The 27,157-nt window shown below is 38.0% G+C and overlaps 1 protein-coding gene across 2 annotated transcripts in view; it reads right to left on the bottom strand.

Annotated features, from left to right (window-relative positions):
* Positions 1 to 1,421: 1,421 nt before the first annotated feature.
* Positions 1,422 to 27,157, bottom strand: part of LOC121383349 — a 43,229-nt gene continuing 17,493 nt past the window's right edge. The window contains exons 2-6 of one of the 2 annotated variants that reach the window (XM_041513327.1): positions 14,122 to 14,215; positions 13,402 to 13,465; positions 6,417 to 6,485; positions 3,768 to 3,839; positions 1,422 to 2,730 (exon numbers count right to left, since the gene is read on the bottom strand). In XM_041513327.1, the coding sequence (XP_041369261.1) occupies positions 2,517 to 2,730; positions 3,768 to 3,839; positions 6,417 to 6,485; positions 13,402 to 13,465; positions 14,122 to 14,191 (489 nt within the window). In that variant the 5' untranslated portion in view covers positions 14,192 to 14,215 and the 3' untranslated portion in view covers positions 1,422 to 2,516. The remainder of the gene's footprint in view (positions 2,731 to 3,767; positions 3,840 to 6,416; positions 6,486 to 13,401; positions 13,466 to 14,121; positions 14,216 to 27,157) is intronic. The other variant, XM_041513328.1, reaches the window with a different exon arrangement.

The following is a 27,157-nucleotide window of genomic DNA, read 5'->3' as shown; positions in this document are numbered from 1 at the left end:
TTAGTATTTTATAGATATTCCCCTCCTGAAGAAGAAAACGTCTTTAATGTGTAATTTTGGTCTATTAAAAGGCTGCTAGTGAGGCGAATAAGAACGGAAATGATTGTGCACTGTGTGATAGAATTGTGCCACTTCGCATGTATAATTATAGTACTTGGGTTCCTCAATGTGAGCGCCACTTAGAAAATAGTCACTTACCCATGTAGTATGTGCATGCAAAGTGGCACAATTCTAACACAAAATGCATAATCCTGTCTTTTTTATGTCGTCAATCGCATCACTATTCGTAGTGAAATTTAAAACATAAAATGTTCTGGAATGGTTCAGTAACTCAAAACCTGTACACGGTTTTTGAATTAACATGTAGACCAAATGCTGTTTACTTACTTCTCTACTGCCATTTTCAAGTCTTAAGTATGTAATACAATAAAAAGTTTTTTGTTTTTCTTATCCACAAATATAATTTAACAGACGAAACACAAAATAACAAATAATGAAATGACATCGCACATTTACCAAACAGAAACATATTTGTAAGCACTTAACGTACACACGTCCATAGATAAAGCTACAAAAAAAAAAAAAAAAAAAAGAGAGAAAAAAGTCAATTTACATTGAATTGTTATCCTACTCGAAATGAGAAGAGACACACGAAACCCAATGTTTTATTTTAATTAATCAGTGACAACAAACGCAAATAATCACCTTTCAAAACTATGCATACTTTAATAAAGATACAACATGTTTATTCATACGTTTTCGAAAATTATATAGTTACTACAAAGAAAACTGCTAATGAATTGTGCAGAAACATACCGATTAACAAATAACTAAAACAAAATTAACATATTTTCGGTGACCGTGCTATAAATATCGTATCATTAGTTTTGCTTTTGAAATCATTTACGGCTTTAACACCTTTTGAAGGTGAGTTTTTAATCAAATAAAAACAATATTCGTGGCGGGATACATCTCTCGTTCCACACTTTTATGGATACGGAAAAGTCAGTTTTGAAATGTTTCAAGATAATTCAAAGAACAGCTAACAAGAAAATGTATAGGTCTACTCGTCCCCAGCTTCGGGCGAACATTTCTTTTATTTCATATTATTTTCAGAGGGAGCATGACGCAAGCCCCCTCAGAAACCTCGCTTGTCAGTCACTCTATACCCCCTCTCTGAATAATTGTCTATACACGCCTCTCCTTCATAATGGGGACGGGGCGTAGCCCAGTGGTACAGCGCTCGCTCGATGCGCGGTCGGTGTGGGATCGATCCCCGTCGGTGGGCCAACTGAGCTATGTTTCGTTCCAGACAGTGCACCAAGACTGGTATATCAAAGGCCGTGGTATGTACTACCCTGTCTGTGAGATGGTACATATAAAAGATCCCTTGCTGCTAATCGAAAAGAGTAGCCCATGAAGTGGCGACAGCGGGTTTCCTCTCTCATTATCTGTGTGGTCCTTCACCATATGTTTGACGCCATATATCCGTAAATAAAATGTGTTGAGTGCGTCGTTAAATAAAACATTTTTTCTTTCCTTCCTAATGTTCAGCTTTCAGACTGTAAACATATAATATATACCCAGTCCAAATTGTATTATTCCCATGTCTGAGTTGACTTTCAGACTGTAAACATATAATATATACCCAGTCCAAATTGTATTATTCCCATGTCTGAGTTGACTTTCAGACTGTAAACATATAATATATACCCAGTCCAAATTGTATTATTCCCATGTCCGAGTTGACTTTCAGACTGTAAACATATAATATATACCCAGTCCAAATTGTATTATTCCCATGTCTGAGTTGACTTTCAGACTGTAAACATATAATATATACCCAGTCCAAATTGTATTATTCCCATGTCTGAGTTGACTTTCAGACTGTAAACATATAATATATACCCAGTCCAAATTGTATTATTCCCATGTCTGAGTTGACTTTTGAGTTTAGACTTTCGCTGCCCCCAACACCTTCTTTATACAATTCTCGTTCCGTTATTATTTCTTTTTGTCTTTCCAGTAATTCACAGAAACGTTTCAGTAGCTGATGCACGAACAGATCAAATACCTGTGTTATTGTAGAATCGATTAACTATTTAATCATTCGTGGTGGGCTGCGTTTTATATATAGAATGACATTGAATAAAATTTTAATGCGAACGCCCTCCCTGTCTTGGAAATAACTCTCTGGCGAAGCCAGAGGTTGTGTCCATGACACGCGTGCTTGAACAGTTATCTGATGGAAGCATGTCAAAAATTACCCACACCCACAAAAGCGAACTATTAAGCTTGGTTCCCATAAAAACTCTAACATGCCGCAAAACGTCGACGATCTGCCACTATGTTCCCATTAATATCGTCACCGTTCTGCAACAATCTTCGACGTGTTACATATTCTAGTAGAACCAGGCTGTAAATGAATTTCTTTGTTTGTTTTAAAGTGGTAATAATGCCGGAGTGTATTTAAAATACAAATAGCTGCAGTCCGTGAGCAAGTCCACTGTACCAGCTCAGTCTGAGCAGGTTTTCTGTGCCAGGTTGCAGTAGGGGTACCGCTGGCAGCAGTCTGCGTTCTTGGAGCACGGGTGGCCGTACCAGCAGTCGTAGCAAACCTTGGCGTTCGGGTCACACAGGTTGTGAGATCGGCAACAATCGTAGTGACTTCGGCAGCGCTTCCGCAAGCAGAACCCAGGCGGGAGATAATCCCAGGGCATCATCCGCCTACTAATATAAAACAACAAAACAATTCTATTTTCAATTTCAATTTTAACTTATTTTCGTACTTATATCCAATTAAGTTTCAAGCACGCTGTCCTGGGCACACACCTCAGCTATCTGGGCTGGCTGTCCAGGACAGTGGGTTAGTTATTAGTTCATTAGTAGTTAGTGAGGGAGAAGAGAATGTAGTGGCATTACACCTACCCATTGAACCCTTAAGAACTCGCTCTGGATTGGAGCCGGTACCGAGCTGCGAACCCTGTACCTACCAGCCTACAGTCCGATGGCTTAACCACTGCGTCACCGACGCCGATAAACAATTTTATTTAAAATTAGGCCTTTAAAAAAAAAAGAAGTAATTATTATGTGCTTTCCCCCTAAGGAAACATTTTGTTTTCAAAATCTTGATGTGCAATATTTCTAGTCAATTGAAAATTGATTAGAAACTACTGTTTAGTGTTTTAAAATTGCACCTACGTTAACCTATGTAACTGGGACGTTATTGAAAGAGGGTGCTGTCGGATTTCTGCCTGTAGTGTGTGCATTATTGGATAATGTGTGAACTATTTGTTATCGGCGAACTCGAAAATGAACAGTTAGTGGTACTTAGCGTCAAACATAGGGTGATTGTTGTATTAGAGCGGGGATCTTCGACTACCCGGTGGTAGGCAGCCATTCCGTAGCAAATCTTAAGGCAGACATGAATTTTAATTGTGGAATGCAGAAAATTGCATTTCAGGACATCTAGTCTACTTGCTTCCGCCGTGCCTGCAGAGTACTCGGGTTGACCCATCACTAGAAAACAAAACTAAACAAGACACAATACACACCCTCCCCTCCAAAAAAAACCCTACTACAATAAACCCTCATACAAAACAACGATAATTTCTCTCGTATTTCTCATTTTCGAAATATTTTCCTGGATATTCATTTTCCCTTCCTATCACGTCGTGATCGCCGCTGTTGTGACTTTGCTGTTAACAATGATATGGAGTTAATATGAAGTTAATATCGAGTTACTGATGCGCATGATGTAATCTCACCTTGAATATCTCGGTCTCCATCCGTAACGACGCGGCAAACTCGAGGGTCGATAAAACGACAAACGGGCATATCTGAAATGAAAAACACACAACTAACCACATCACCTGTTAATCACTGCCAGAGCGGCCAAACAACGCTCTTAAAGAGAATGCCCTTGCTGTCATTATTAATATGGTGATTCACGGTCCCAAATATGGCATTATCCAAATCTGCCTGGGGAATTTGGAGAACAAAAAGAAAAAAAAGAATATGTTTTTAACGACACCACTAGAGCACATTGATTTATTACTTATAGGCTATTGGATGTCAAACATTTGGTAATTTTACCTATAGTCTTAGAAAGGAAAACCACTACATGTTTCCATTAGTAGCAAGGGATCTTTTATATGTACCATCCCACAGACAAGATTGCAAATACCACGGCTTTTGATCTACCAGTCGTGGTGCACTGACTGGAACTAGAAATATATAAAGAGAGAGAGAGAGAGAGAGAGAGAGAGAGAGAGAGAGAGAGAGAGAGAGAGAGAGAGAGAGAGAGAGAGAGAGAGAGAGAGAGAGAGAGAGAGTGAAAAAGACACAGACAGAATGAATGAATGAATGAATGAATGAATGTTTAACGACATTCCAGCACGAAAAATATATTGGCTATTGAGTGTCAAACTATGGAGAGAGACAGACAGAGACAAAGACAAATATACAAAAACATAGATAGAGAATCAGAAACAGACACATACGCATACGCGCGCGCACACACACACACGCACGCAAACACACACACACACACAGAGTGAGAGAGAGAGAGAGAGAGAGAGAGAGAGAGAGAGAGAGAGAGAGAGAGAGAGAGAGAGAGTTAAAATAAAATATTAAACAAAATAAAACAAATGCGTGTTCTTAGAAAGAGGTTTATATTCGTCTTATGTGGAAACGAGACGGTTCATTATGATGTATATGTAGCTTATATCTAAACAAAGAGTGTACAAAACAGTGACGGTTCATTATGATGTATATGTAGTTTATATCTAAACAAAGAGTGTACAGAACAGTGACGGTTCATTATAATGTATATGTAGCTTATATCTAAACAAAGAGTGTACAAAACAATGACGGTTCATTATAATGCATTGTGCAGATTTCCCGAACTTATTTGCTTATCCGCGCCGCTATCAACAAGAATGTTTTCATGGTACCCCATTACTGAAATCCTACGGATCAAGATGATGAATTTAAATTTAATAATATTTGATTATATTGAAATAAATTTGGTTAAATGAAAATACATTAGGTTATATGAAAATGCATTTGGTCATATGAAAATGCATTTGACTATAAGAAAATGCACTTTGCTGCTAATGGCTATAGAAAAGAATGTCGATTTCTTATGAAGAATGAATTGATGTAACCTTTCGCAAGATAAATTCCGTATAACAGTGTTTTACTTAAACGTTTAACGCTTTTAGTTTCACAGAATTCTTCCCCGTTCTGTCAAAAAAAAAATATTTTGCAAATTGTATGTAGAATGAACATTGGAAAATGGCGATAATTTAAGATTGCGATTGCAGAATATTGACTAAGTAATTAAATTATCTGCCAAGAGATTATGGGTTGAAAAATATTAGGAATAGTTCACGAGACGAGCAAACGAAATATTAGGAATAGTTCACGAGACGAGCAAACGAATATTAGGTATAATTCACGAGACGAGCAAACGAAATATTAGAAATAGTTCACGAAACGAGCAAACGAATATTAGGTATAATTCACGAGACGAGCAAACGAAATATTAGGAATAGTTCACGAGACGAGCAAACAAAATATTAGGAATAGTTCACGAGACGAGCAAACGAAATATTAGGAATAGTTCACGAGACGAGCAAACGAAATATTAGGAATAGTTCACGAGACGAGCAAACGAAATATTAGGAATAGTTCACGAGACGAGCAAACGAATATTAGGTATAATTCACGAGACGAGCAAACGAAATATTAGGAATAGTTCACGAAACGAGCAAACGAATATTAGGTATAATTCACGAGACGAGCAAACGAAATATTAGGAATAGTTCACGAGACGAGCAAACGAATATTAGGTATAATTCACGAGACGAGCAAACAAAATATTAGGAATAGTTCACGAGACGAGCAAACGAAATATTAGGAATAGTTCACGAGACGAGCAAACGAAATATTAGGAATAGTTCACGAGACGAGCAAACGAATATTAGGTATAATTCACGAGACGAGCAAACGAATATTAGGTATAATTCACGAGACGAGCAAACGAAATATTAGAAATAGTTCACGAGACGAGCAAACAAAATATTAGGAATAGTTCACGAGACGAGCAAACGAAATACATGTAGTATAAAGTACGAAGCGTGTCAAAGACAAGATGCTTAATCACGTGATGTGTTCTGATCTAGAGACGTTGGCTATATTTACTGAACGACTGTGTAAAAAAAGGTCAAAACGAGATAAACCAAAATTATAGATGAAAACCAAATTACATTTCATGAATATTTCATCATATTATTTAAAATAATAATAATAATTAATTAATAACGAAACGAAATACAGGAAATATAAAAGAGTTGTTAGAGAATTTGAAAATGTTCAGAAACCAAGTTGTTAATCACGTGATGTATTCTGACCTGGATACTCTGTTACGCCGGCGATAGTTATTGGAGGAGGGAGCACGATAGTAGGACAGTCTGGCGTACCTGAAACGGAACGTCCAGAACCCGTATGAAACACACGCATCACGAACGATAACTCTCACTACAAGAGCTGTTGTTGGTGCAAAGTGCAACATTCCAAGAGTTAAAGAAAGAAACAGAGACATTTTATTTTTATTTTACGACGCACCCTCCAAGATTTAAAAGAACGTTATGTTATTATTTAAGATTTATTGTGTTACAAGTCGTGCATTAAAAATATGAACAAAAATTAAAACTAAAGCGACGGATCCCTTATTGAATACGACATATTTTTAATAGACGATAAAACCAAAGTATCACTTGGCGCCCTTTAGGCATATTAAAGATAAATAAATAAATACGTAAATACATTTAATCGATAGTTAAATAAAGAAATAAATAAAGAAATAAAATCAAGAAATACTAGTAAATAAATAAATACTACTGCTACTACTAAAATATATACAATTTCCTTAAACAATATATCAAAGGAATCAACCGCTATATTGATTATATCTTATCACAAAACAGTATAGAAAAAGCGAAGTTTTAACAAAGACACCTTAGCATACACTAAAACATCACTGTTAAAACCACAACAATACTGGTTAGATATATTCAACAGCAGAGCGCGATATGATAATAAGAATTTCTCCAACCAAGTGTGTAAATATTCTTTGTATTTTGTTCGTGATTGTGTGCCATTAAACTTTCGACTCGTTCGAAACCATGTTAGGAAAAACACACAAGATGAAGTAGACCACGACAATGAACATTATCTTAGTATTAAAATCAGATTGACTTAATCCTAATAAAAACGTAATATTCCAACTGTAATAGCCGGCACAATGCAATTAGTATCAAATCATTGCTTACAGGCATTCGTTAGCACGCACCAAAATTAACGAATCGTGGATGTGTCTACAGGTTTGCGCAGTAATAATTGTCATGCACAGATAGTGATTATGCGTATAATTATTAACGCTTTATGTGTCACTTTCATTGTTTGAACTGGTGAATTGAATCAATATTACGTAGTCCCAATGGAGAATGCAGGATAAAGGTATCACGACATATCGCAATATGGGTACCTCGTATTACGATACATATCAGGGTGTTATTAATATACTAGCCAATTATGAGGATGGCTTCTAATTAAAGAAAATATATTATACATGTTAAATTTTATTATCTAAAGCGTGAAATATATATTCCATAGATCCTTGAATAGAGGGCTTCCTTGAAGAGAACCAAGGCTACCTTCTGCTACAGTTGCTTTGTCTTGTTAAAGACCACGTTATACTCATTTCCGTTGCATAACCAACAGCTTACAACCACACGGGGAGAACAGGAAAGAAGAAGACAATTTCATTTCTCAGTGAGATATAACGTACAAAAAAGTTTGGAAACCTTGATTAGAAGATGACCTTACAACAGCCTTATGTTAGACAATTTTGCATGAACAAAATATATAGAGGCCTGCCTTGAATAGAGGTTGGGTCTCTGAGCGTCGTAAAATAAATAGAAGGGTTTACAGCATATATGCATACTGTCACAGTTTGAACAATTTCAACTTTGTAACAATACAGTTTATATGTTTATTTTTACATGTACAATACGAATTATCTCATGGTTAACTGATGTCTGCCATCTATACATTAACATGTTCTCCACTTAGTTGGCAATCTGCCACACAGACCGTGGTATGCAATAATAATCTTTTACGAGCAGTCATAGACACAATGCATTTTAATTGTTGCCTCAGGTTTATTACAGAAAGTCTTAACGGGTATACCATGACAACTAAAAATCACAACATGGATACGTGTTTAGTATTTGTCTTATAAATAAGGGTCCTCTATCCACGAGCGTGAGACACTGGGAGATCAGGTTTTGTTCACACGCCTTGTAGTTCTCTGACAAAGCACAAACTTTACTAGAATGACATTACAGTTTACTATAACCAAGAGTTTTGTTTCATATACATAATACATAATTCATATACATAATACTTATAACGTTACTTATTGTTACACACTGGAGTTAGAAATAACAACCTACAATCCACATTGTGATTTCTTTAGTTCATTGATTTACATACGACAGAAATATGAAAAGAAGAGTTACGCAATACATTGGGCAGATAAGTTGAGAGAACCAGTCGAATCTAACAGACAGGTGGTTTTGACGGACAACAGCTATTTACGGAAATATACCGTATAGTATATAATATTTGTACGTATGTTATTTACTTTCAAAATCATAAATATCGGTATACCTGTAATACCACGCATCACTAGTAATATGTTCATGAACAAGTATACATACACAGTATGAGACACCCGGGCGCGGATCATATATTTATTGTTTGACGTCAGCGAAAACAAAAGAGAGCCCACGGTGCCTTCCCCTAGATACGCCATACCCCATTACACCTCTTTTTCTTTGCCTATCGCCCCATAACACGTGTAAAACACACTGTGTATGCTCCCACACGAATGTGGGTGTCACCACCCAATATAGCATTCTGGTAACCCCAATGGTAACATCGCCGTTTTCTCCCACTCTAGACCCCGTATACAACACTCGATAGCTGCCAGTCAAGTTATATGTCGAGTAATATGCCAGTCAAGTTATATGTCGATTAATATGCCAGTCAAGTAATATGTCGATTAATATGCCAGTCAAGTAATATGTCGAGTAATATGCCAGTCAAGTAATATGTCGATTAATATGCCAGTCAAGTAATATGTCGAGTAATATGCCAGTCAAGTAAAATGTTGAGATAGCATCACACATATATTCCTTGAGGGCGGTAGCTCGAGCACCTCTAGCCCTTTTCTTATTGATATGTTGTAGGGGAGAGCTAGACAGGACTGTGTATAATACACCGGCAATCGTCAACAACTAAATGGTGGCCAGGTACTGTGTCTAAAATACACATGTTTTTCCTAAATCTCATGCCACAGAGCTTTATGTGTCTCACACTTTGCTCTACGTCATCACAACAAAGTACAGCACAGGTTCGTGTCGCATAGAGGAGTCGGCTTTCTTCGTATAGTCTTGGTACTGGTTAACAACATGTAAGTTTAATGTCATCACTGGACTCGAGAATAATTAAACTAAAGCTTTGATTTAAGAAGAAAAAAAGTATTTTAGACACAATAGCTGGCTACCATTTGGTCATCGACGATTGCTAAAGTATTACACACAGTCCTCTATAGCCTTCGCCAACAGCATACCAAAAATGGGAGGGCTGGAGGTTACTCGAGCTGGAAGGGCGGATGCAGGATTGTCTAGTAAGGGTAGCAACGGTTTTTAAAAAAGGCACACACGGTGTTCATAGAAGAAGCACTACAACATTCAAAAGTACACTAACAGGTATTACATATTACGGTAAGCTTACACAGAAACACAAAGCCGACCAAGAAAGTAAATCATGTATTCGACTAAAACAAATAAATGATCGTGTTCGAAGTTCGAGATTGCGCTCACCCAGCACCGTACCTTGGACGGTCGCCTGCTTATATTAGGGATCAAATATTCCTTTTATATAATATGTAGTTTAAAATAGTTTGTTTGATTTGTTTAACGACACGACTAGAGCACATTCGTTTATTAATAATCGGCTATTGGATGTCAAACATTTGGTATTTTTTACATATAATCTTAGAGAGGAAACCCGGTAAATTTTTTCATTAGTTAGTAAGGGATCTTTTATATGCACCATTACTGAAAATAAGTAAGAGATTTGATCAATATTTTGTTACAAGGAAAAACATATTTGACAATTGTGCACGATGCACACTCGTATCGGGCACTATGATGGACTCGCTCATAACTGTATATATGTCTTGTAGAAAACCTCATAAACACCAGTTACTGTCGAATGTCACACTCGTATCGGGCACTATGATGGACTCGCTCATAACTGTATATATGTCTTGTAGAAAACCTCATAAACACCAGTTACTGTCGAATGTCACACGATGCTGCAAGTAATAACCGAGTCATTAACTACCACGGATGGGTATTATGAGAAGTTATGGGGCAGGATCTAGCTCAGTTGGTAGAGCTCTCGCCTGGGGTGCTAGGACCGTAAAATTAAACCACCTCGGCGAACCTACTGTTCCCCCACCCTCTCATTTCATGTCATACGATTGGAATATATAATACCGTGATATGTGATGTCTTGTATGTGGGAAAGTGCATATAAAATCCCTTGTTAGTAATGAAATAATGTAGGCTTCTTTGAAAATTATGTCAGAATTATCAAATGTTTGACATCCAGTAGCTTATGATTATTAATCAATGTACTCTAGGGGTGTTATTAAACTAGACAAAACTACGTTTTTGAGAATATTATTATTATTATTATTATTATAGACAGCAGCATCAACAACAACAACAACAAAAACAACAACAGTATTTTGAGGAAAACATTTAACAAAATAAAGAAATTACACAATACAAGTTTAATTTATTATTTAAACCTCAAAGAACCAGTCACCTCGGTGCATTATATTTTATTTAGTATTGGTACAGGAAACGTGCACTCGTGACACGTATTATTTACATTTTGATTCATACTATATCTTTGTTTCACATCCATTGCTGAGAACATGTTATGATATTCTTGTTATTAAACAGCGATACCACATATGAGGGAGATTAATCCAAAGACATCTCATTGGTTGTTCCACGGTGATGATTTAGACGCCAAAGCCACACCATTCAATGATATGAACGGTACTGAAACAGGTTGCTCTGTGGTGTATACGTTAACTAAGATAGTGTCGTAGATACGATGTAATGGAAAACACATTCCTACATGTACATTCGCGTCCGACAGATGCAAAGCAAATAGGCCTACACCTCGGCCGTTATACACATTTTGAAACAATTCGTTGTAAGATGTATTATATTTTCAACAAAATTAAAGGCCAGTAGCCATTTGTGGCATTTATCTTTATATATGGTATAAAGTGCATTTGTTTGTAGGGTTTGCAAAGGATACAAAGCTAGCATCACTGGTGAAATATACTCAAACAACATTTATAAACCATCTGTGATGAAAAGTTCATAACATAATATAACACAAGCATTTTTGTTGTTGTAAATTCATTTTCGAACTTAAATCCAATTAATGTTCAAGCACGCAGTTATGGCCACATACGTCTTCTGTCTGACCCTTAAGTAAATTTATTAAATACATCTAACAGCTATTAACTAGATATTTGAAGTATGAACATTTTCGTATCGCGATATATAAACATCTTCTATTTTAAGAAAGGATAAAAAAAATATAAAGAAAATTCATGATATAAGCTTAGTCCCCAACTGGTCCAACCGGAACGGACTGTTGGTTTCATCTCCGTCCTTCTGTCTGTCCGTCAGTCCGTCCGTCCGTTCGTCAGTCAGTCAGTCCCACATATAGTATTCCAGATGATTTTTTCACAATGGCTAGAGATATTTAACTTATTACAGATCAAGTTTCTAATTTTTTTGACAGAGTTATGGCCTTTGAACTTAGGAGAAATTTGTTTTCCGTACTTTTCCCCTCAATACCTCAAGATGTTGAGCTGAAAGTTTGCGTATAGGTTTATCATGCACCATTACAGATCAAGTTTGACTTCCATGCCGATTCTATGACAGAGTTTTAACCCTTGAACCTATGAGAGACGGGTGTTTGTTTTCTGGACTCCACATCTTTATCATGTACTACTACAGTTCAAGTTTGACTTTCATGACGACTTACCTATTGTGGACAGAGTTATGACACTTGAATTTAAGAGATACGATTTTCTTCTTCTTCTTCTTCTTCTTCTTATTTAATTTTTTGTGCAATGTCTCAAGATATTGATCTGAAATTCTGGATAGAGCTTTATCATATACTGTTATAGTTTAATGGCTAGTTATTGATCTGAAATTCTGGATATAGCTTTATCATATACTGTTATAGTTTAATGGCTAGTTATTGATCTGAAATTCTGGATATAACTTTATCATATACTGTTATAGTTTAATGGCTAGTTATCCACTTGACTTTAGGTAGGGAACATGTATTGCTTTAGCAGTACTCTCAGAATGCTTGTTTAAACTTTTAAGTATACAATAGGTCAATTCACTGTAGTGTAAAGTTTGTTTTGTTTAACGACACCACTAGAGCACATTTATTTATTAATCATCGGCTATTGGGTGTCAAACATTTGGTAATTTTGACATATAGTCTAAAGAGGAAAGCCGCTACATGTTTCCATTAGTACCAAGGGATCTTTTAAATGCACCATCCCACAGACAGGATAGTACATACCACGGCCTTTGACATACCAGTCGTGGTGCACTGGCTGGAACGAGAAATCGCCCAATGGGCCCACCGACGGGGTCACTGTAGTAACGTCTTTTTAATAATATTAGACCGTTCCTCTCAGCAAGAATGTTTACTTTCGTCTTCTATGTTATATTAGTCCCCTGCCAGTCCAACTGGAGGGGACTATACGATTCGTCTGCGTCCTTCTGTCTGTCTGTAAGTTAGTTTGTCTATCTGTCTGTCTGTCCGTCTGCCTGTCATACATATAAAAAGAAAATGAGCTGATTTTTATTTTTATTTTTGTTTTTCTGCTTTAGCAGCACTCTCAGCATGTTTGTTTAAACTGCAGTCGTAATGATAGATTGCTAAACTACGGTCGAAATTCACGAATAAGATATTTACTACTAATAACGGACATTAACGGACATGCACGGAAATTACCGAATGTATCAGTACAGGCAAAGTGTATCGCAATACGTATTATTTGTTTTTCAAATCATTATATATCGACATACCGATAATACCGCACACCCCTACTACTCATGTAGTATCCTCTATATATAAACGGGGGACATTGCACATCACTATTCGTCATACGGAATGGCTGCATGCACTGATCAATAGTCTTACCTTTTATCGGCGTTTGGAAGATTTTCAGTGTTAGATAAATCTTTTAGGTCTGATAGATCCCAATCTGAAAAAAGATATCATTATATGAAACTTATAAAAAGAACGGATTCATATAGGGCTGTAACCAAATATTTTATTCTTATATGGTGGTAAAGGGGTATCCAAACTATTTTATTGAATGTTTAACCACTTAAATTTTATAATTTATTACAGCAACAGAGGTTCTAGAATACGGTGGCCCGATGCCCGAGGCCAGTGGTTTTTAGATTCGGGTCATTAAAAATTACTTTGTGCAAGTAGAACAGTTACACATTCTCAATTTAAAACACAAAGATGCTTGACATTATTCTTCCTCTAAACTGTCAGATCAAGATGTTTTTTTTATTTTTTATTTATTTGTTTTGTTTAACGACACCACTAGAGCACACTGATTTATTAATCATCAGCTATTGGATGTCTAATATTTGGCAATACCGACATATACATCCCATCGAGGAAACCCGCTGCATTTTTCCATTAGTAGTAAGGGAGCTTTTATATGCACCATCCCGTTGGCAGGACAGCACATACCATGGTCTTTGATATACCAAAGTGTTTGGGTTTTAGGTTTCTTTTTTAAGCAAACAAAGGAATTGTCGTACATATATTAATACTACTAATATAGAACATATATAATAACGTGGACGATGGTTTAATCCGACTGGACAGTGTAAGACTCACCAAAAGCACCAGATGAGTTGAGCACCAAGGTAAAGAGGAACACACTGGCAGACAAGGCAACGAGATTCATATCACTGGCTGCGAGTCGTCAAATCTGAAAACAGTCAAGTTATATGTTAAATTTGTTTTCTTTAATGACATCACTTTGATTTATTAATCATCGGCTATTGAATGTCAAAAATTTGGTAAATATTTTGACAAAGTCTAATGCTATCTCAGACTACCAACTGCCAGCAGAAAGTTGGCCAACTTTCTGCTGTCGCGACTTCTACGACTGTCCAGTTGCTAGTTTGAGTGCTCTTACAACTCGATTCACTAGTTGTTAATCTGAGAACCCCGTCCAGAGGCGGATCGGGGGGGGGGGGGGGGGGGGGGGGGGGGCTGGGCCACCTAAATTTTGCGACAGTTACAATTTTATTATTATATATTAATTTGTATTTTTTTACGATCCCCTCCAAAACTCAACCAAAGTCAAATGGAAAATGGATTTTCGGGATCCGCCACTGCCGTCGTAAGTCGGGAGTTGGGGAAAGTACAACGTAACCGTCGAGTTGGGCAACTGTCTGCTGAACTATTTTAACATGCCCCAAGAGAGCTCTTCCAGATTGTCCTACTTCGTCGCTTCGTCGCGCGCAAATATATATATATATACATTTGTATATATGTATGTATGTATGTGTGTGTGTGTGTGTATGTGTGTGTGTGTGTGTGTGTGTGTGTGTGTGTGTGGTTTAAATGATAGGCTTTGTTGATATCTGTTACCAGGGGGTTACCATTAGTGAATCTAGTGTTAGACCAAATCACATCTATTGGTATAGAAATAGAATGGCCAAACCAACTCTTGTCTCCACCCCTAATCACCATAATATGGATTAAAAATGTTATTAATTATTTATAATTAGTATTGCAATCAAACCGATTATGGGAGACACGAGATATAATTTATCCCTTTCCAATACTAAAAATGGTAACAATGTTAATAATAATATTTTTATTAATACATCTAATTATCAAAATAAAAATAAACGGTTTGATATATTTAAAGGCTTGTCCATTCTACAATGGAATGCTAGAGGCCTGAGATCATAGGGACATGGAGACGAACTTAAACATTGTTTGAAAAATGCGATTCCAGTTATAAATATAGTTTGTATTCAGGAAACTTGGCTTTCAGTTATTAAACTAAATAAGGACACACAAACAGAGAGACGTACCTACAAACAAACACACACATATATATACACACATATATCTACACACATAGACAGACACACACACACACGCACAGACACACGCACACACACACGATGTTGTTCTATCATATAATTAAATTATCTATGGAAGGATACGCTCAACCTTTTTGTTGTGTCATTATTTACATGTATAATTAATCTTTTATTACAAGCTTTAAAACCCCCCAGAAAAAGACACATTTCAATCGACACACACTTTAGGAAACCCTAGTTGTGTAGGCGGTGGATTGTATAGCGACTTTACCTAAAGCAATATTGAGGTGGCGCCAATGACAAGAACTGTGGTGCGCCGTGCGAAATGGTCTGATTTAGTTAACTGGAAACACGTTAACCTGAAATGTTATCAAACGACCAACGACCACAGGGTGTGAACACTGATTCGTCTGAAATTGAATTACGGCCGCAGCACTGTTTGCGAATATTTGAAAGCGATAGAGAGAGCTCGTAATTGATTTATTTGACTAGTTCAACAAACGAAAGTGAAAATTACAGCTGCCCATAAAGACTGTTCATGGTTGACAATGAAAACTTGCATTTTGTGCCCTCTGTTGTGTGTGCTGCATTGTACACCATACTATTGGTTAAATATAACACTGCTGTTGTAACACGTTTCCAACCAATAGATCCTTTTTTACCATAACAATTAAATATTAAAAATTCTCATTTCCAATATCTGTGTTTGTATATATAGTGTTTCTGTTCTAGTATTATTATTTATAGTAGCCCAAACTGGACCCTCGGAACTTCCGATTAGACAATTGCAAGAAAAATTGAATGCTCTTAATCAAAGCTGCAAGGTGATACTACAGTGGATCCCTGCACATGTAGGAGTTGCAGGCAACGAAAATGCCGACCAACTGGTCAAAGCAGGCAGCTGCCTCCCACAACCCAACTCTTCCATATCATACAGAGAAGCCAAGACAATCCTAAAACGAAAATTCAAATGTGATTGGAAAACGAGGAATGGTGGAAGTATAATGACAGCAAACTTGGTATTTGCTTTCAATAAGGCAAAATTAAAGGCCATTACACAGAAACTGCACATGGTTTTGCTATTAATTACGTAGTTACTAGCGTCGGTAGCGGGATGTCCCCCAAATGTATAAATAATACATTCTAGTTCCCTTCCCTGTTGGCCCTATCAGTGGCTAACATCATCTGACAGCTGTGTCGTGCTAAAAATAAAATAACTTTTATAACTGAACTCCTGAAAAATGTAATACACAATATTGCCACCCAAATATAGGCCGCTTACAGGCCCACAGGAAGGGGGGGGGGGGGGGGGGGGGGTGGGGGAGGCCCGTGCGCTCTCCCCCCACTTGAGAACGAAAAGGTGTGTTTTGTCCTACTCTATAAAAATATAGATTAAAAAAAATATGGCTTGTGCCCCACCAGATACTGTACCCCCCTTCCCCCACCTCGCCACCCTTCACTAGAGATTGTGCCATCCCCACTTCAAATATCGTTCCTACGGGCCTGGCTTGTTGCTCCTATATTCTCTCCCCCCCCCCCCCCCCCCCACGTGTCCACTAAATATTTTGTCCCGCACCTCCACTTTAAATATCGTCCCTACGTGCCTGTTCTGATTAATATTACCGTTACGCCTTTAGTTTTTGATTAATTTTCTTTGACCTTTTCATTTCTGTATTACTATACATATTATGTTTAGTCTTTATTGTCAAATATCTTATGGAAGCTACAGTAATTAAATTAGTGTGCTTGAACAGGAGACATTCAGCTGGAAGATGAGCGGGGGGGGGGGGGGGGGGGGGGGGGGGGCAGGATTTAGCTCAGTCGGTTGAGCGCTCGCCTGAGATGCTTGCGTCGCAGGATCGAACCACCTCAGTGGATCCGTTCAACTGATTGGTTTTTTTCTCGTTCAAATCAGTGCACCACAACTGGTCAAAGGCCGTGGTATGTGCTTTCCTGTTTGTGGGAAAGTGTATATAAAAGATCCCTTGCTGGATTAGGAAAATTAAGCGGGTTTCCTCTTATGACTACGAGTCAGAATTATCAAATGTTTTACATCCAATAGTCGATGTTCTAGTGGTGTCGTTAAACAAAACAAACTGGTGGATGTTTTTGGAAGCGGAGCGTCGCGGCATTCTTGGGCCCGGAACAAATATCATGGTATGTACTACCCAGTCTGTGGGATGGTGCATATAAAAGATCCCTTGCTGCTAAAGGAAACAAGAGTAGCCAATGGAGTGACGACAACGTGTTTTCACCACACTCATTATCTGGTCGTTAGATATACTGAAGTCCATCGAAAACGCACCACTCAATTTTCGGTTGTTATTGCTATGGCATGTGCTAGGTTGCTATACGACATACAATAACCCTAACCCGTGTATACAATGTTTGGATTGTTTATTGCCTACCGGAATACACACAGTTACACAAAAGCAGTTAAATATATTGTTATTTCTTCTTCTTTTCAACTACAAATCTGACTGGTGTTTTCAATGGAGTTAGGATAAAACATTTCTCCCTTCATCTCAGTATCTATGTGGTCCTTAACCATAATATGTGGATACCATATACCCCCCTTCCTCCTCTTTCTATTACAAATTCTTCTGGTACCCCACCATCCATACGTTTGGTCTTTCCTTGTCAATCAGTTCCTCATGACTGGTGTATCAAAGACTGTGATATATGCTTTCCTATCTACGAGAACGTCTTTAAAGGTGCATTTTACTAACCCTTTAGGCTAATGGAAAATTATAGCGGGTTTTTGTCTGAAGACGGTCAGACTTACTGAATGATTGACATCCAACAGCCGATGATTCATTACTATGTGTGAAAAAATGATGTCGTTAAAAGAGAGAAAAAACAACCCAACAACATTGACCACTAAATGCGTTTTATGTCTTCAAAAGTCTTCCTCTGTGTGTGTACTCAACTCGTCAGCAAGTGCATACTTTCATGTGGAAATATTACCTTTTTTGTTAAAAAAGAAATCTGTGAGAAAACTTTGTCTTTGCAGACCTGATAAATCTCCGACGAAGGCTGCCTGTCATCAAACTGCCAATATCAGAGTGTAATCCTGCTTTGTATCGTGGTAACTAAAGACCTGCCGCCATCACGATCAAACAACAAGTCACAGGTTCCAGCAGCAGCAAGTCCCAGAGGACAGTCGGGTGAAAACCGTTCGATTTTAATGGACGTTTTATTGGTAAGCTGGTGTATGTCTGACGCATAAAAAATCAACAATTCATTAGTTGGTATAGCGTCGGGGATAAAACTAGTTAGTGAAAGTTAGACGTGGTTACGCGTAACTGTTTCTATGAAAATACGATAATGAAAAGAAGAAAGAATATCTGTTTCATGATACATCAGCTATTTCCGCGGCCAGTCATCCCCCAAACGAGCGTTCTTTCACCAAACTACATCTCGACCCCGATGTCCGAAAGGTGAAACATATGTTCTAAACACATATTCAAAATTCTTTAAAGTTAAAGGGACTGCCTGAGTTTGCTGCTGTTGTAACAGGTTTTTGACCGACTAAGCATTTTTAATTACTATAATTACATATGAAATGTATTTTCATGTTTAGAACCTCGGTTTCTGATCGCCTTTATGTTTCTAGAATTCGCGACTTGATTTTATCCAGGGTTTCTAGATTATGGTAGCCCACTCCCATGGCTAGTGATAATAAATAATGTTGGGCTAGTAAATACTACTATTGCCATGTCCGACAACTAATGAAAAACAAATTGTTAAATGCTGCAAATAAGTCTGTTTTGTAAATATGACTATCCTGTCTCCACCCTAACCCTAGTGTTTTCAGGCTCTATCTGCCTCTTTAGGTGACATATCCCATTATTACTACCGTATTAGTAAAGTTGTATTTACTTAAAGAAAAGTAGGGCTAATGAATTTTCAATCATTGCTAGTAAAAATTTTTTAAAGCATTGATCCCATGACTAGTGGATTTTATAAACATTCTAGACGTCCTATTTTACCTCCCAATAAATTCACATATACGAAAAAAAAAACCCACATTTATATTAGGAAGTACTTGTAAAATGACGTTTGAGCCACTACAAACATTACGGTGTCGACAAAATAGCGCAATGGGTCCACCGACGGGATCTAAAATGGGCACTTGAGAGTCCGTCCTGATAACAATGAAAGGAAAACATATTTTTCTCCTAGACCGACCGCGCATCAAGCGACGCTTTAGCACTGGGCTACGTCTCGCCCCATGTATTTAACGTGTCAGTTTAGTTGTTAAAAATACTCTGTTAATCAGGGGTTGGGACATAGCCCAATGGTAAAGCGTACTCCTGATGCACGGTCGGTCTAGGATCGATCATCGTCGGTGGGCCCATTGGGCTATTTCTCGTTCCAGCCAATGCACCTCGACTGGTATATCAAAGGCCGTGGTATGTGCTATTCTGTCTGTGTGATGGTGCATATAAAAGATCCCTTGCTACTAATGGAATCATGTAGTGGGTTTCCTCTCTATGACTGTGTCGAAATGACCATATGTTTGACATCCAATAACCGATGATTAATAAATGAATGTGCTTTAGTGGTATTGTTACACAAAACAAACTTTAACTGTTAATCAGAAACGTTTTACAAAGGCAGCAATCTCGGGACAGTATATTTAATAATGTTTACAACTTTCTTTCTATCTTTTTGTTTCTTTATTTCAATTCACAAGTAGTACAACCAATATCACAATGACCTTTACAGGAATAATTATTGTCGACTAGAACTGACAGGCAATCTTTTAATAGGACCTTTATTTAAAAACAAATATATTAAATTAATTCATTAGAAAATAACTTTAAAATTAGAGAAGTAAAAACAATATTAACACAAATTTAAACAAATTATCCTTCTTTTGAAGCTAACGAGTCTGCCTATGATAAATATGTTGTTGTGTTGCTTCACTGCTCTGACAAAACCACTTCAGGAAACGAAGAGTTAATTAATCTTTTATACGAGAATTAACAGCTATCTAAAGTGGGCACTTCAGAGTCAGTCCTGATAACAATGAAAGGAAAACATATTTCTCTCTTAGAACGTACCACTACAGTTCATATTGCAATTTAGTTATTCTACAAATCAGGACACGGCAATGGCTAGCCCGAGTACTCTGGCTGTAAGAGAACTAGACGGACATTTGGACAGTTATATACGCTCTCATTAGAGCGTCATAGCCATCCAAATGTCCATCTTGCTTTCTTACAATCAGAGTACTCTACTCGGGCTAGACAATGGCTAAGGAGGGTACGAGGGAAGAGGTATGCTATGAGGTTACTAAAATTCTAATTTTATTTTTTATTTCTATTTCTTTTGTTGTTATTGTTTTTTTGTGGGGTTTTTTTTTGGGGGGGGCGGGTGGAGGGGGGGGGGGGTTTGTGTGTGTGTGTGTGTGTGTGGGGGGGGGGGGGGGGGGGGTTGGATTAGTTTAAAATACGCTGAGGTGTCGTTAAACAAACATTCGGGGCGAGACGGAGCCCAGTGGTATTTTTAGCGCTCGCCTGATGCGAGCTTCATCTAGGATCGATCCCTGTCGATGGGTCCATTTGGCCATTTCTCGTTCTAGCCAGTGCACCACAACTGGTATATAAAAGACCGTGGTATGTGATTTCCTGTCTATGGAATGGTGCATATAGAGTGCTACTAATGGAAACATATAGCGGGTTTCTTCTTTAAGACTATATATCAGAATTACCAAATGTCTGACATCCAATAACCGATGATTAATAAATCAATGTGTTCTAGTGGAGTCGTTAAGCAAAACAAACAAACAAACAAACAAACAAACTAAACTAAACTAACATTCATTTCGTTTATCTCTTTTCATGCGTAGCTGTGACAGACGATGGCAGCGCGTAAGCTGGCAGGAAATGACCACTTTGGTGAAATCTTGATTTTACACTTTCATAAGCACGGTATCCAGCGCAGGCATATAGTAGCACTATGTCACGGGGCAACTCTGATGATGCGCAGTTGGTCTAGGACCGATCCACGTCCGTAGGCCCATTGGGCTATTTTTCGTTCCAGTCAATGCTCCACAACTGGTGTAAAAGAGGACGTGGTATGTACCATCCTGTCTATAGTATGTTGCATATAAAATATCCCTTGCTGCTAATCGGAAAGAGTAGCCCAAGGCAACAATATGTTCGACGCCATATAGCCATAGGTAAAATGTGTTTAGTGCGTCGTTAAACAAAACAATATTTCCTTCCTTCGAACTCCTTCCTTCCAGGGTTATATTAATCAATACTTGTAATATTCTGGTGTGATCGTATGTTCTCTAGATCACATGACTGACATTCTTTTATTAAGTCAGATGTACTGTAATAGTAATACACCGCAAACACTCTTTACAGTAAAAACATATATGTGTCAGCGTACTAATAATCCAATATTGCTGTAGATACAAGATTAATGTACAATCTGGTTTCGTCAGTCAGAAATAACCAGTGTTTGTAAAGTCAACAAACTCGGTCAGTAATATTAAAAGGAGATATCAGACTTCAGTGTCGGATCCACGATTGTCTAGGGGTGGGGTACTGGCAAATTCAACTGACCCAAAAATAGCAAGCAAAAACCTGTGTGTCTGATTTAAAGAAATATTGTTAACATTATTTGAGGCGAAGTTCTGTCTTGAACAGAATTCTGCGGCGAAGTCAGAGGTTGTGTCCACAATAAGCGTGGAAGCATGCCACATTTTATCAACACCCACACCCTGGGCCCCTTCTTTGGATTCGCCGCTGGAATGGATTCCTTAAATACTATCGAACGATGGTGGTCCTGAGCGTAATACTGTTCTGTTCTGTCGCCGAGTCCTAAACATCTAAATTAATCTAGGTCTTATGGTGAGGATTACGATCGATACACCATTTATTTATAGGGGACACATTGGCCCCTCTCTAGGTCCGCCGCTGGGTTTCTCGATCAGTGTCTCTGTGTCGAGGAGTACTAGCAGGAATTGGCGGTGGTCTCGGTGGGATGGTCACCTCCAGACCGTGTAAGATACTCGTAGATAACATCAAGTGACAATTAATTGATTGAAACTCGTTGTCCAGAGTCACGCCATTCATGCTGGCAATGTAATCATTTAGAGAAGTCGGACGCCGATATACAGAAGTCGGACGCTGATATAGAGAAGTCGGACGCCGGTATAGAGGAGTCGGACGCCGGTATAGAGTCGGACGCCCATTTCTATAGCCAAATCTACTGGCATATGAACTGGGATAAAAACGGGTATATGATCTGGGATAAAAGAAGCACTCCGTGAAGTCCGCCATTGTTGAAGAGAAACACACTGCTGCATGGTTTTAACTCTTTAAAAACTAGAACCATTAATGGGTGTTAGGTATGATGCTGTGACATGGGCTTAATACACACTTTGTTGTTTTATTATTATGTGATGGGATTGTGTTTCTGATGATAAAAAGAGAATAACAAATAAACCTTGTCCCTAAAGACAGCATGCATTTATTCATTGTTGAAAACAAGACCATGCGTGAAGTTAATAGTTTTCGAACAACAATTTGAATAACAGATATCCTGAAAGATTACGTGTTATATTAAGCTGGCATTGATGTTTGGCCTGGGTGTAAAGCGACACGACAATTCCGAATCCCGCTTATTAAAACGTTGTTTTATTTCAACATGACACACAAACAAAATGTTTTAAATTTCTAAACATACGTGTAACATGAAATTTGCATTATAACAGTTATAATGTTTTAGCTTTAAAATTGCAATATTGTGATTTAAAAGACATTTAACCATTTAGAATAAACCATTAAATGTTTTGTTTTGTTTCCTACAGACAGGAGAGCACATACATATATGTACCAGTCGTGGAGCAATGGTTTGGATAGAACCCCCCAAAATCCCCCCCCAAACCCCCCCATCAAACCCCCCCCCAAAAACAACAACCAACAACAACAACAACAAAAAAGAAAAGAAAAGAAAAAAAAAACCCTAACAAAAAACAAAAAGTAAAACAAAAAACCCAACATTAAACAAAACCCTAAAAACCCAAAACCAAAACCAAACAACAACAACAACTAAAAAAACGTCTCAAAAGGGACACTAAAAAGAGTATTTATAACGAGCAAGCGAGCACGGAAGTGGGTGGGTGGCGCCATGCCCCCCCCCCCCCCACCCACCCTTGGATCCGCAAATGAGCTTGTTGTTTAAAACTGTAGTAGTGCTTGTATTATGACTGGCTTTAGTCCCATCTCCATTTGAACTCTCTGTAGCGGGATACCATTTACACTTTTTACGTTAGTGTTCTGAAATACACAGTGACAGACTTGTAATGTGGCTAAACATTTGCTCTTGTTTAACAACACCACTAGAGCACACTGATATATTGATCATCGACTATTGGAATTCAAACATTTGATAATTCTGACATAATTATAAAGAAAACATGTGGCATTTGTGTCATTTGCAGCAAGGGGTCTTTCCCTCAGACAGGACAGGACAGCACATACCATGGCCAAGCGGTCATCTGGTGTGTTTGGGACGCTGGATCGAAGCACTCATTGGACTCATTACCAAATGGTTTTTCACATTCAAGCCAACGACCCACGACCGCTATATCAAAGACCGTGGTATGTGTTGTCCTGTCTGCGGAAAACTGCATAATATTGATATATATAGAAATCCCTTGCTAATGGAAAAATATAGCGTGTTTTCTCAGAAGACTATATGTCAGAATTACCAAATGTTTCACAATCATTAGCCAATAATTAAAGTTTAAAGTTTGTTGTGTTTAACGACACCACACGAGCACATTGATTTATTAACCATCGGCTATTGGATGTCAAACATTTGGTATTTTGACATATAGTCTTAGAGAAGAAACCCGTTACATTTTTCGATCCGTAGCAAGGGATCTTTTATATGCACTATCCCAGACAGGATATCACATACCACGGCCTTTGATATACAAGTCGTTATGCACTGGCTGGAACGTGAAATAGCCCAATGAGCCCACCGACGGGGTAGCCGATGATTAAAAATTCATCTAGTGATGCCCTTAAAGAAAACTAGTTTCAGTAAATGATATGGTGAGAGAAATTATAGCTTATAACGAATATAAAGATGGGTAACTATGTCATAATCTAATAACACAGTATCTCAAAAACATCAAATGTCATCGTGTGGTGTGGTGTGGTGTGGTGTGGTGTGGTGTGGTGTTGTGTGTGTGTGTGTGTGTGTGTGTATGTATGTGTATGTGTGTTTTGTGTGTGTGTGTGTGTATGTATGTGTGTGTTTTGTGTGTGTATGTTTGTGTGTGTGTGTGTGTGTGTGTGTCTGTTTTGTGTGTATGTATGTATGTGTGTTTTGTGTGTGTGTGTGTTTTGTGTGTGTATGTGTTTTGTGTGTGTATGTGTGTGTGTGTGTGTTTTGTGTGTGTATGTGTGTGCGTGTATGTGTGCGTGTATGTGTGTCTGTGTGTGTTTTGTGTGTGTGTGTGTGTTGTGTGTGTGTGTGTGTGTGTGTGTTTTGTGTGTGTGTGTGTGTTTTGTGTATATGTATGTGTGTGTTGTGTGTGTTTTGTGTTTGTATGAGTGTTTTGTGTGTGTTGTGTGTGTGTGTTTTGTGTGTGTTTTGTGTGTGTGTGTGTTGTGTGGTGTGTGTGTCTTTTGTGTGTATGTTGTGTGTGTTGTGTGTGTTTGTGTATGTATGTGTTGTGTGTGTGTATGTGTGTGTGTGTGTGTGTGTGTCTGTGTGTGTGTGTTGTTGTTTTTGTTTTGTTGTTGTTTTTTTGTGTTTTTTTTTTTGGGGGGAGGGGGGTATAAATGTTTGTGTGGTTGTGATTGTCTTGCCGATGTTGCAGCATGTTTCTTGTTTGTCAGATTTGAAAGATACGGACTATAAGAACCCGTTCATGTGCCATTAGTGCTTGTGCGGATCAGAGTTAACGTCCTCGGATAGACGTCAATAAAAAGACCACGTCCATTAACAAATCTGAAGTTAAAAGTCCACACCCATGAATCAACGTCAAGAAAACGAATTGTGTTGTGATCCGCTGCTGCGAGCGAATGTCAGTTCAAAATCTGTGTCAACAGATGATTTCCAAAAGAATCGAATAAAAACCTACAGTCCAGTGTTAGAAGAGTTGTTAAAGTTTGTTTTGTTTAACGACACCACTAGAGCACCACTAGAGCACATTGATTTATTAATCAGCGGCTGTTGGATGTCAAAAATTGTAATTTTGACATATGGTCTTAGAGAGGTAACCCGCTACATTTTCCCGTTGGTAGCAAGGGATCTTTTATATGCGTCATCTCAAAGACATGATAGCACATACCACAGCCTGATATACCAGTCGTGGTGCACTAGCTTGAACGACTCACCGACGGGGATCGATCCCAGACTGACCGCGCATCAAGCGAGCGCTTTATCACTGGCCTACGTCCCCCCACCCAAAGACTGTAACCAGAAGTATCTATTGGGTTGGTATTCACATCAAGGTATAAAATAAATAATTATGGTATCTGATCATTTCTGGAACATATTTCAAACGCGGAACATGGATATTTTGCGGCGGAGTGAGGCGTACATAAACTATTTAATTGGTAGTTGAATGCCCTGTAAGGTAAGTTGAAAAAAAAAACTATTGTTGTGAGCTGGGGGAGGGTAAGAGTGCTCCTCCTCCCCCTCTCCCACCTACTGCGCGCTTGTATTTACAATCCAAGCCAAAATCCGCAACCACGCACATGATCGGATTATATGTTCTTAACAGAGCTTCACAAAACTGATACACTAGAAACAGGAACCTATTGTTGCTGGAAACATTTTATAATCATCAAATATTCATGTATTATACCGAAATATTGGCGTCCGGGCAGACAATGCGTGATGAAATACTTACCAGTCGTACATGCGCTTAAAGAATTACGCTTCAGTGCTCAAATTGAGATAATGATGATCGCTAAATTCAGAACAGAAAGTCAAATATTTGACTACATTATTTAGTAATGACGAATGCAAATAGAAAACGATTAACAAACTATGCGAAAACTGTACGACATTTGCATGAGAGTTTGACAAATGCTATCACTGCAGCCTTTGCGTCACACTGTTACAATTTATCGATTGTGATGCTAAGGAGACATATAGGGAGTAATGTGTTTAATCTTTTGACCTTTAAAAATTGTATGGTAAGCAATTTTAACCAACCATAGTCGTTAGTGAAAATTGGAAACATTGTGAATTAAGAAATATCTTTCAGTATTTCAACATACTTGCGTAGGACTATTTTTATGTAACATTAAAATACACCTGTTACGTCACTGTATTGTATCAACACCATTATTTTTCAGTAATGGAGCGATCATTCCCTAACTCTCCATTACTAAGAGTAATATAGATAAAATATAGCGGGCTTCGTCTCCATTGTTTTTCAGGAATGGAGAGTTACTCGGACATTCCCCTATACATAATGCTTTTTCCGGACACAATACGTTTCACTCAGGCTCCGTTTACCATTATACTTTGATGATAGAGATAAATATCGGTCATCAGATTTTACAAGAACCAGAGACGTTATGGCCGGCTGAATGAAAAGTCATCTCGACACGTGGTGAAATCGGATTTACTCAGATCTTCTAACGAATAACTAACATCCGCCACATATCTTTCATCGCCATTGTTATAGAAAGAAAAGGAAAGAAAGGAAATGTTTAACAACAACCTAGCACAGTTTAATCAAAGATATATTATATTCTAATCGGACGACAAATTCATTAACAGATTTAAAATAATTTCGTTACGCAATGCAGATCGAA

This window comes from Gigantopelta aegis, chromosome 10 (genome assembly GCF_016097555.1).
Source record: "Gigantopelta aegis isolate Gae_Host chromosome 10, Gae_host_genome, whole genome shotgun sequence".
In the NCBI taxonomy this organism is placed as follows: Eukaryota; Metazoa; Mollusca; class Gastropoda; order Neomphalida; family Peltospiridae; genus Gigantopelta; species Gigantopelta aegis.
The sequence above is the reverse complement of the archived record's forward strand: the minus strand, read 5'-3'. Positions and strand labels throughout refer to the sequence as shown.